This window comes from Rhododendron vialii, chromosome 7a, assembly GCF_030253575.1.
Source record: "Rhododendron vialii isolate Sample 1 chromosome 7a, ASM3025357v1".
NCBI lineage: Eukaryota > Viridiplantae > Streptophyta > Magnoliopsida > Ericales > Ericaceae > Rhododendron > Rhododendron vialii.
The window spans coordinates 8,077,375-8,089,712 of NC_080563.1; the positions used below are offsets into that span (position 1 = coordinate 8,077,375).

The 12,338-nt window shown below is 38.2% G+C and overlaps 1 protein-coding gene across 2 annotated transcripts; it reads right to left on the bottom strand.

Annotated features, from left to right (window-relative positions):
• Positions 1–765: 765 nt before the first annotated feature.
• LOC131334755 (phosphatidylinositol 4-phosphate 5-kinase 6-like) lies at positions 766–6,622 on the bottom strand. 2 transcript variants are annotated; one of them, XM_058369987.1, is made up of 8 exons: positions 4,789–6,622; positions 3,835–4,002; positions 3,573–3,738; positions 3,102–3,223; positions 2,825–3,013; positions 2,247–2,431; positions 2,070–2,148; positions 766–1,432 (listed from the first exon to the last, which is right to left on the bottom strand). In XM_058369987.1, exons 1-8 carry the CDS (start codon positions 5,973–5,975, stop codon positions 1,144–1,146), a joined length of 2,385 nt encoding a protein of 794 aa, XP_058225970.1. In that variant the 5' UTR covers positions 5,976–6,622; the 3' UTR covers positions 766–1,143. The 2 variants fall into 2 exon arrangements, with proteins under 2 accessions (XP_058225970.1, XP_058225969.1); XM_058369986.1 differs by having other exon boundaries at positions 2,825–3,018; positions 3,107–3,223; positions 4,789–6,616.
• Positions 6,623–12,338: the final 5,716 nt, after the last annotated feature.

A 12,338-nucleotide genomic window follows, 5' to 3' on the forward strand; every position in this document is an offset into this window, starting at 1 on the left:
TCTTTGCCCCTCGAAATTATGAAAGGAACAACTTATCTCTGAGAAATAAAGTGGACAAATTCGTCCCGTCAAAACCAAACATGATGAAACATTTGTTGTAATGTGCCGCCTTCGACAAACATGTCAATTGCTTGAGTCACCGGACACCAGGTGTCATGAAACGGTACATGTGTTAAAAGTGGCACATTGCTAGAGTCAAATTCAATCCAAGGGGAAAAGTGGTGGTGTTGATATTGAAGGGGCCAAATTGTTGCTTTAGAATTCCTTCAGTGGTCGAAGTGTCAAAAATCGTAGTCTCGGCTATTGCAGTAACTAGTAAGCTTAAAGTGGAATGCTAATATCGATTCTCACAGGAACAAAGCTGAATCTTCAAATGCAACTTTTGAAGGTCAAAAAGGAAACCCCAGAAACTTATATGCATGCCCTCTCTCGTTTGTATATAAAAGATTGCTAATAACAGCCCAATTGATTGTCAATAAGATATGAAGCTTTTTGTGCGAAAGTTTCTTTAAAAGGGTTAAAAGTGTATCGGAATTATTATTATTTTTTTTTGTATTATTCTTGTCTTATTGACGACTCAGTGGGCTGTCAATAACCCAACTGTTTATATATTTTGTTTTGGCCTATGACTTTCCACAACTGAAATGAAGCCAACTTTGTAGCCAACAAACCTGCAAAGCACTTCTTCCACAAATAGTCAACAGCCAACAAGGGCCCACTGAAACAAAAATATAAGCAGCACAGCCCAAAAGAGAAAGGGAGGTCTTAATGTAAAAGAACTTCATTCCCATTTCAATTTCCTTCTGTACATTTTATTCTGGTGCTGAAATTCCCAGAGACTGCTCTCCTTCTGGGCAAAAAAGATTGGTACAAAAAGAATTCCAATGCAAGTTAACCCCTCCAGTTAAACACCCTATACAATTGGAACAGCCTTAAGTAGCTCGGAATGCGATGCTAATCTATTACCTTTCCTAAAACAAATCACACATTTAGCTATCAATACAATGTGATTAGGACTTGGGGATGATATTGGAGAGCCAGATTACTGAATCATATAATCCCAGCACAAAACAGTGTTGTCCTCCAATGGCCATGCCGATTGCCTACCAACTCTAAGTGGAAAATAAATGTCATTCTGTAGTTTCAACTGTCTTCGGCGAAAACTTTGAAAATGAAATCCCGGAAACGCTTTGAATACTGTTTGGGATCAACGGCTGAGATCGAAGTTGGGTCGTATTGGATGGACTTGTATGCATGCTCAAGCTTTTTGCTAATATCATAATCCTGTAATATATCTATTATTCCGAAGAAGAGGATGACTTCGTAGAACTCTCCTGTTGGTTCTCCAATTAACTGAAAATCACTATCGCTTCTTCTCACTGTTAGTTCAGCACGCGATGGCATGTTTATCCCTAATTTGATGGATGACCACCTGCAAAACTCAATTTATAAACAATGAGCAACGAAAATACAAGGTAGTTTTTCTTTTTTTGAAGGGGAAAGTTAGTGCAGTTTAGATTATCGATTACTGAAACTAGGAATTACAATAGATTCATGCCACATAAAAGCACTAAAGAATAGATTAAGATAGAAATAAAATTTGTGTTCTCTATTTCTATTGCGTCAGAGACACGAAGTTTGGAAGCGAGTACCATCAAAATTAAAGAAGGAAACATGATAACAAACATTTTGGTTTGCCCGCGTGTATTTGAGTATGTCTTTGACATAGGAATTAGATGACTACTACACGGAGTCACATACCCGCACCTTAAAATACATTCCCGGGTCCATATGTAACAGCCAAAACGCAGAAGGATCAAAACTCAAGATTGCATCAAGCTTAGGGTCAAAGGACAAATGTCATGGCGAAGAAGATTGTTTTCCATTCTCGAATTTCCTGATTGGCTCGGAGTTATATTAACTAGTTGCAAGCTTATCAATGATTCGGAATAAAATGAGGTATGCAGGCATAAACAGACACTGACGAAATGCTGGGGAAGATATTTCAGGACTTCTAAGTGAGTTTTTTGTTTCCAGACATTATAAACAGTTTAGATGTGTTTGTTTACCGGTCAGGGTCAAAAAGAAGCTGATCCAAGTCTGCCCTTGAAAGGCGAGGAGCTGCTACATCATCAGGTTCTCCATTTCCTGTTAGAGAACATAAATCATCCATAAACTATCAGATATAATTCAACTTGAAATAATGGAAGGGAAATCTGGCTTGGGGAAAAGATAAAGATTTAAACCAGTAGGGGTGCGGACTCCAGTAGGGGTGCGAATTCCAGTAGGGGTTCGAACTCCAGAAGGACGGCCCTCACTGACGAGGGCTTCCCTGGTGTTTTGGTTAGTTTCTCGAAAGTGAAGGCCCACCAAAAGACTGTAGTCCATAATCCTCTCTTGTTCAAGAAAGTCACAATCCCTATCCACTTGCCTGCATATAGAAATACTGATGGTTTACAAAAGGAAATTTCTATGCAGAGAGGAATTGCAGAATTGACTTAGGAGTCAACAAGGTTTCGAAATTGAGTTGAACAGTCTACTGATTGCAGAAAAGTACGCTTTCCTTACAATGAGTCATAAGACAAATGTGAGAAATCTTCTTAGTTCTTACCATGAATGCTCCCGGGAAGGCAACAATATGTAGATGTTTTATGTATACATGTGCCAAAAGCAATAATAGGCTTTAATGTTGTCTCACTATCCTCTCAAGTCTCATATGTTGCTTCTTATTGCTCACACACAATCTGGCTCTACCATTCTGACACTTCTAGACTTAATTGAAGAGAAAAAATAAGGAACAGAAGCAATTAAAATTGTCGTTTACCTGCAAAAGTCTTGGAACCAAACCTTCTGGAGTCGGAAAATTAAATTTAGGTCAAGGTCCTTAAGGGTTGTGGTTGCGTCAATTTCAGCCTCAGGTTTATCAGTTGTGCGGCCAATTGAAGATCCTTTCAAGTCAAAACGTCTGTGAATAGGATACTCCGTACAGAACAGATTCCCCATTATCACAAATCTCACCTGAGAAATCAATGAAAAACATGAATACGATATACAGTCTTTGATTTGTTGGAAGTCCAGAGTTGGTTGTTTTTGCTTTCAACCTTACCTTCTTTTGGGCAGTTCCTGTTAACTTAACACAGTGAAGGCCGAAAAATTTGGTGACAAGAGTGTTCTCAAACGCTCTAACATGATTATAGTAACCTGGAAGCATCCTTATTAGAACCTGACATGGTTTAAAGCATCATATCTAAGTCAGAGCTCTCAAATAGCTTGTAAAAACCTCAAGGAAAATTGTCATGCCAGGGGAAGAAAAAACAAAACATTTTTTAACTTACGTGAAATCGTGCATAGGATTCTATTACAGAATTATGTTTAAAAACTCAAAACTTCAGAAGGAATTCAGGAATTCTTAAAATTGGTCACAAGTGCTAAGTTCCAGTCAAGTGGGACAGTGGCGGTGGTATAGAAATATTGAGTGATCTAAACGCTTTGGCATGAGATTTGAGGTGAAAACAGTAATGCAAAACTTGTTATTTAGCACAAGCTCAGAGGAAGTTGACAAATGAACTCACTTTACATTCTGCCTTCTTCATGGTCTTTATCATGTACTTGTCATCGTTGGTCAAGTAAAAGAAGCTTCCACTCTTTCCGGGGGATGAGAGCTCCCGAAGGGCATCATTCCCACATAAGGAAATCATGTAATCAGCTGCATCCACCTTGAACAATTTCCTAAGGGTCCTGAAAACATGAAATTCCTTGAGCCCCAAATACCATCGTTATGGAAAACAGGTTAATACATTGTAACTGTCACATAATATTTTGGTTGGGGCTGACCTGAAAACCAGCGGGCAATAATCTTTCCATTTAAATTCACAGGACTGGTGAGGTGGAGTATGTTTTGATCCTTCAGGAGGAAATTTGGTCCATACTTTTTCCTTTGGATCAAAAGCAGATGACCTCAGATCAAGGGATGTAGCTGGGGCTGGCCTTCCAACGGAATGTCTGCACAATGGCACTAGAAACAAATTAGAAGGTGCAATCTCCAGACCGAAATACTACAAATTCACTTGCATTGTTCCAACAAAAAAATATTGTACTGTTGGCAACATATTCTTCCCATAATTCACCTAACAAATGAATACATCAAAGTCCTAAGCTATGATAGAAGCTACAAACGACAGTTTACATAGAGTAAGAAATGCAGAGGAACTTCAGATCCTTCACTATGCTTGTTTCCTTGTTGTAACTCAACCACTGAAATATTGGTCCCTTCCAACAACAGACAACTAACAATATTCTTCTTTCGCAACATAACCTTTACAAAAATGTTGAGTCAGTGGAACTACATAACGCAATCTTGTTCCCCCTGCATGATCAACATTAGTCTATGGATGAATTGAAGCTCTGTGTTTCTCACTATATCTTGTTAGTAACAATCCTTTTGGGTGAAAAGGGGAGGATGAATGTCCCACGGTGAAGAGAAGGGAGAAATTCAGAAGATATGCATATACGTAAAGCGTTAGCAAGCAATAGACTACAACATCATTGACATTTCTCAAACGATGAACATAGACATGGTGAAAAATCTAGAAGACTGCTCTTGGGGTTAAAAACTACTCGAAGAAAGCATTTCATTCATCTATAATTCACCTCTTAATCTTACAAAAATAAGCGCATAATTTCAACCAAATTCAGTATGATAGGAAGCTTATAAACCAAATTGGATAAACCTCAAGTGAAAAGTTCACATCAGAGGATGAGATCAAAAGGAGGCAAAACTACAAGTACCTAATTCCAAGCTGCAGATTGAGCATAAGCTCATAATTCCTATGCCCTTTAGATATTGTCTCTCCCTGTCTCCTCACTGGCGGTATCCTCATCTGATGTGGCCTGTTCCCCGTCGACGAATCCATATCATCAAGTTGAAGATTCCCCAAACCTTCTTCTGCCTCCCTCCCTCCCACTGAACACCTACCAACCACATCCACCGCCATCTCAGCATCCGGTGACCACCCATATGCACTACCATTGCTCAACCTCCCATCAACAGACGCTCTCCTAGGCCTATCATTTGCTTTCGAATGCTTCAATATGGGCTGCTTTTGCAAGAACTCAGCTTCCATTCCAGGCCAATTAAGCATCTTTTGTGAAGGCAATATAGAAATCTTCTCCCCCGGACAAACCTTACATTCGTTCAAATCAACCGAAAACATTTCCTGGGGATCCCAATCCAAATTACCTACTTGTGATCCTGAAGGGTAATAGCTCCCACTTTGTTCTTTTGGGTCCTTACTCCAAACACCCACATAGAAACTCCCATCCGCCCATCGAAACGTACCGTTTCCCTTGGGCAAACCATCATCCCAAGACCCATCATATCGATTCCCATTAGCCCAAATCATTGTTCCATTGCCATTCATCTTCCCATTCTTCCATTGTCCAATGTAATGGTTCCCCTTAACCCATTGGTACCTCCCTTGCCCATCTTGTAATCCCCTACGCCACTCCCCATCATAGTAATCCCCATTGGCATAATTCTTAGTCCCTTTCCCATGCTTCAAATTCATAACCCAAGAACCTTTATAAGTGCCCCCAATTCCTGTATAAGTCCCTTGTCCATCCATATAACCACTCTTGAATTCACCCTCATAGGTGGCACCAGAGGGCCAGCTAAACCTGCCTTTCCCCATGGTTTTGCCTCTGAACCATTCACCAACATACATACACCCATCTGCCCACAAGTACTTTCCTTGGCCGTGGGGGAAGTTATCAACCCACTGGCCATTGTACATGTCTCCATTGGAGAGGACCTTCACCGTGCAATCCTCACAGCCGGCGATGTCGTCGTCGTCGTCGTCTACGTGGGCGACCGACATTGTTGGGAAGAAGCTGTTTGTCCTTTTCTTTGCTGCTGCTTGTGATTTCCTAACTGTTGCTTCCCACGCCTTCACAAAGCCCCCCAGCTCTTTGCTCATTCTCCTTCCCAACAGCTTCTTGATAAACAACTGTCCCTCCACTCTCTCTCTCTCTCTCTCTCTCTCTCTCTCTCTCAACCCAGATCAAGCTCTCTGTGTACCATCAATGTGACCCTCAAAAACAAACCTACCACCATTGCTACAACAAGGAGCAGACAATAACCCACCCATATAACACACACAGAGAAAATAACTTACAAAACCCAAAAGCAGCAACAACAATCTTTTCAGGTTTTGGGTCTTTTTCCTATTGATTTGCTGAAATGGGTGTCTGTTTTTTGGGTTCCTCTGATGTGGGTTTGTTTTTGAGATTTCTGGAAAGAAACAAAAGTAGCAGCTGTTAGATTGACCGGAAAGCAAAAGGTGGAATGGAACCAATGACTGGCTTTTTTCTTCTCATTATTTCTGAGGGGTAAAAATTTTCTTTCTTTTTTCTTCTGCTTTTTTTCTCTGATTGGGTCTGAACCAAGGATTCTAACAACACATTTTCTTTTGTTTCCGAGTTTAGCTCCTAGAACTGCTAACAGACCGAACAGTTGGGAGGAGGAGAGAAATGGGGGTAATGGTGATGATGTGTTTGCCATTTTTAGTGTCGAAATCCGACCTAATACCTTAATGGATTGCAATGACTTACCTGATAGCTCTCTTTAGCCTTGCTTTTGCAACTCTGTACTGCCATTTCATATTATTCCCTAAACCCGCCCCAAAACTATCGAATACTTCCATTTTGCCTCTACCATAAATGTGCTTTCTCTCTATCTAGTAGCCTACCCAAATCCCCGTCTGAGCAGCTCCAAACGGGGCCCTCTCCAATCTCGCTACGATAATCGAAAACGTTCACTTCGTAGAGCTCGTCGAGTAAATCGAGCGTACCAAAAATCAGCTCGATTAGATATCATTAACTGCCTCATCCGAACATTATTATCTTGAAAAGAATGAATCCGAAACACTGGATAAAACCCACTGATTTTTGGTACATCAAGATAATAATATTCGGATGAGGCACTTAATAATATCTGGTCGAGCTGATTTTTGGTACACTTGTTCTTCTCGACGAGCTCTACGAAGTGAATGTTTTCGATTATCGGAGCAAGACTGGAGTGGTCCCCGTTTAGGGTGCTGCTCTTGGCTGCTGTGCTGCCTCCGGATTTGGGTAACATCCGCAAACCCATATGAAAAATGTTCTTGCATTGTTTTTTTTAGGAATATGGCTGAACAGTTCGAGTAGTTGATGGAAATGACAAATTATGCTCCAACTAATATGAAAATAAGCATTTTTTCAAAACCTTAATGTTACATATTTTGGGATGCTTGAACAATTTAGTGATATTGTTCTAATATTCGCAAGTAGTGCTATTTCGTTATTTCGGGACAGAGGAGGGTTAATCTTCTGCAACATACCCATTCTTGCAATTTTCGAAAACGAAAACTATATTAATCCACTTTTCACTTCCCTTTCGGATGGCAAATGTGATCTCGTTATCAGCTTTAAAATGAAGAGGTGAAACTAAGAAACTTGAAATAGATTTCCTCGTGGAATCCTAATAGGTCCATCATGAACTATCCATCGTGCCTCCTGCTCCTTTCATCATGTTTGGACAATGTCAAGGAATAGAGTGGTTGGAAATTAAATGGGAGAAGTGACCCTTGGCATTGAGAGACAAGTCCTTGAGATATATAGAATTTGTTTGGCAGCTGTCTTCCGTTTGTATTTTGTATTTTCATATTTTGAGAGAGTTATCATAGAATGAATTCTGTCAAAATGCATTATAAGAAATGAACTAGAAAATGTAGAAGCCAAAAATCACATCGGGAGGAGCTTTTTGGATAACTTACAAAATCTTTTACGAAATTTATAAGTCTGCACGTATACTTTTAGGGGGTGTTTGGGAGCCAACTTTTTTACTTTTCATTTTTCACTTTTTGTCTTTTTGGCTTTTGGGATTATGATCAGAATGTATTTTGTATTTAGTAGAGTGTTTGAATGATATGTGCAAAATGCATTTTGCAGTAGGAGTAGTGTTTGAAAGATAAGGAATGAAAATGAATTATGGATTGATTTTTTACTATGTTGCCCCCGGTTATTAATAATGTTGTATAATGTATATAAATAATGTTTGGGCTCAATTTATTTAAAATTTAATTCCGAAATTCTGCCCCCGGTCATGATTCATGAACTGGTGTCCCCCGTTTTTATTTTTAATTATATTTTTATTATTTCAATTATTGTTTGTTGTTACTTTTCCAAAACCATGGCAAAAATGGGAATTATCCAAAAAGAGAGAGGGTAGCCTTGTCTGTTTGGCATGGCTGAATTCAAAAATGTGAAAATGGAAATCCAAAAAGCTCCTATTTCCAGATTTTTCTGTTTTGTTGTAGAAACAAGAAATTGCAAAATCCATTTTACCCAAAATCCATTTTCCCTCTTCCTCCCAAACACCCAAAATCCAAAAATGGAAATTGAAAAATGTAAAACCATGCCTCCCAAACACCCCCTTACTAATTATCATTACAATGTGGAAAATAATCTGCAACTCATAACTCAGGATCTTAAAAATAATTGGCTCCTAAACCACCCCATACTCTTAGGATAGATATTTTATTAATATTTCTAGGATAGATATAGCACACACACATGATAGCAAACATTAGATAACCTTTTGTTTTACTCCCACCTATATCAAAACGGGGTTCGCACCCAAAAATTGGAGCCCAAAATGTAATTCTGACCATTCATTTTGTAGAGGTTGGAGCAAGAGTTAAATCGATCAATAAATATATGATTGACCTTGGAAGTATATTCTCAAAAAATACTTATCATTCATTATTCAAAATTATTCTAATATTTTTCAAAGATTCCTAATTAATACAATATTTTTTAAAGATTATTATGTGCGTGTAGCTCTATTAAGTAAACCTTTTTTTTTTGATCCGCCTATTAAGTAAACCTTTAAAATCACGTTTTTGGGCTGAGGACGAAGCCCATCCGGAGTTCACAATGCTTACACATCACCAAATAAATAAATAAATAAATTAGCATTCCATGTGTAATGTTTTCTGTACCCTTTCTTTAATCTTCCAAGTTCATCGCCTTATGATCATAAAGTTCAACAACTTATGATCACTTATCAGCTTCTCTATTACGGTTAGAGTCGTATGGTTGTAAGAATATATAGTACATGTTAGACTTGTGTTTTTGTTTTCCCCCTATTTTTAGGTACTGGAAAGTCACCTTTTCAATGATGAAGGTACCAACCTCTTTGAAGAGCTAGGGAATTGTACAAATATTTACTTCTTGGCAGGGGTTATAAACTATACATTTTCAAACTTAATGCTCAAAATTTGCCGAAGAAAACTGACCTTTTATTCAAGAGAAAGCCAATATATTACAAGGATAGGACGAGGGGGAGGAGGAGAGAGCAATACAGTGGATTTTAAGAAAGAGGGAAATCCAAAACCTGCCGTACCAATACAGACGCATCCCCTTATATAGAGGATTCTGGGACTCAAATGAAAATGAAATTCAAATTTAAAAATATAAATTGCACTAAAATTTGTTCGAAATTAAAGATAAAGATGTCGGGTACACTTGATGGGCCCCATCGCTACATCCTTCGTCATTTTTCTATTAAATCTGAGTGTTCGGATAATTGGCGTATTAGCCCATGGGTCCTTTCCCTTTTTAGAAGACAATTGTTCAACAATTATTTGAGTCATCTTCTTAAGGGTTCTGAGATTCTCATGCTAGGTAAGAAAAAGGATTATTGTCAGGGTCTTTTGCACTCTTCCTTGATGTCATTGATTCAATTTCCTTCTGTATTAATTGTCATGTCTATATGAAATGTGATGATAGTGCAATGCGGAAGTCATTTTTAGGGATATGGCACTTGAAAACTCCAAAAGAAATGCTAGTTAATTCGGAATCACATTTTAGTTCATTGGGTTTGAACTTTGAATCACATTTAGTTCATTGGGTAGAGGTTGATGCCAAAAAATGGCAAAAACATCTTTGATCCCAAAATTGGCATCATCTTTGGCTTTGCCAAAATCATACATGACATTGGGTATGCAACAAAATATGAGATGAGTTTAATTTAATGCTCTAAACTTGATATTGTGCCCGTATAAAACCTAACCGATATGACAGCACTGTCATTTTATAACTTCTTAACACTGTACGTAGCAAGCCATAGAATGGCTTTGAGAAAGTACCATTCTATAATTTGGCATTTGAATGGTTAATTAAATGGAGATTTAAATAATAATCTCTTTTTTTTCTCTTAAGAAAAGAGAGGGTCCTATTCAAGAGCATCCATCAAATTGACTAGTTATGAAGGGACAATGGAGTTATCAACACACAGATGGGGCAATTTGCTAATGATGGGGATCACAGCTTAGCCCCACAACACTTGAGAGTCCTTTTTGTTGCCCATTTTGTGTGATGTGTGCCATGTGAATGCTTGTCCCCTGCTAAGTACCTGCTTCAGTGACAAAAGAACACCTCTTGTCTATTCATGTCTTCTTGTGTCTCTCCACAACCTAGTACAGAAAACAAGGGAAGACCAATTTGTCTGTAGGTTTAAGTGATCAATCTCATTCATTTCACAACAGAAACACCCTCAACATTTATTCCCATTGATATGGAAATCAAGGTTGTTGGTGAGGTTAATATTCTCATGAAGTAAAATTTTGACAAATGGAATAAGTAGGAAGGAAATTAAAAAGAATTGGTCTCAACCTAAGTCACATAATCTGCTTGCGTGTGCAAGAGTGCGATTACGAGTATGAAAGTGCCTTCGAAACACGTACGAACCTACCAAAATTCGCAAGAGCCAGGATTAAGAGCAGGAGCGCATGACATTTTGAATGATTATGTGACTAAGGTCTTAACCCTTGTATAAAGGGTTCATGTTCTAGAGAATGAACTACTTATGAACAAAACATCCTGAACTCTTCATATTGCTAGGAAATTTAAGAGTTGTTTCAAGTTCCAAGTTTCACATCCTCTATCTTGACTAAATTTTGGAAGTAGCATGGTTGATTTTAACTGGACAATGACATATTGTTCGCTCTCTGCTGTATATTCAGACATAGATTTTCTTTTTTAAAATTCCAATTACCCAGTACCCTTCGTTTTAATGTGGAACAAAAAACTAGAGGGAATTCTCTCCGGTTCGCTTGGGAGATTTGAGCTAGAGGGTGTTGTCCGGCACTCGGGGGCTAACTACAACACCCTTTTTGATTTTTGATGTTTCTTTTTTTTTGGTGTGGATTTTTTTTCCAGTGTTGATCATGTATAATAAAATCATCAGAGAAGAGCTCCAAGAGAGGACAAAGAGACCTAACAAACTCTCACTTACCAATTCTTCTCTTAGCTTTGGAATAGTAATTGCTCACTTATATATGTAACAAGTGGAAGGCAAAAGAACAAAAAAAAGAAAAAAGAAACCCTTCTAATTCTACTCTAAGAACAAGAAGAAGAAAAGATCAATCCCCAGCTCCACCCCTTCATCAATCAAGCAAAATCCAGAGACAGAGTTAGAAATAATCTCCCTCTGTTTTTTCCTTCCATTTCCTCTATCTAGTTTGGGGATTATAACTTTCCTTGATTTCTGTTTCAGTCATGTTGCTTCCCATCTCCTTGATCATCACCATCACTCTTCTCACCATTATCCTCTACACGTTCCTCATAAAAATCATCTTTTTTAATCTTGGATTTAACATCCTCATATATGTTTTCCTTCTCTTTTTCAATAAGCTACACATCTTTTTGTTCCAAATTCTCTTACTCCTCATAAATTAAGCAGCAACCATGTGTGTCACGGTATCGATAGATCAAGAAAAAAGAATAGCTTCGGATGTTAATTGCAAGGGTCGAGCTCCTTTCCACTAACTGTCTCAAATGGTACAAATTTCCTGACAATGCAAGAGTATCTACCGACGAGATACTTCCTATGGGATCCGTGCTTGTGAGATAACTCCAGCAACTATCTCGGACAGTAACCAGAGAGGATCAATTTCCATTACTTTATTAGTTTATTTCTTCTTCTTGTTGTTCTTATTCGGTTTGATTTCACTTTCTTCGGCTTCATCATTCATGGGTATGAGTTTATTAATCCAGTTGTGCTAATTAACGGTTCTTGATTTTACGTTAAATGATTTGCAAATTTTATATTGAGCCAATGACTGAATTATTTCGCATTTTTCAATTCCATATGTATGGAATTACTGATATAGTTGTCTGTTAATTAATTAAATGAAATATGCGAGGGTTACACAACTTTATAATACCAAAAATTAGGCTATTTAAATGTCATGCTCAGGTGTGTACATAAACCAAGCGAAGGCATCAAAGTGGTTGAA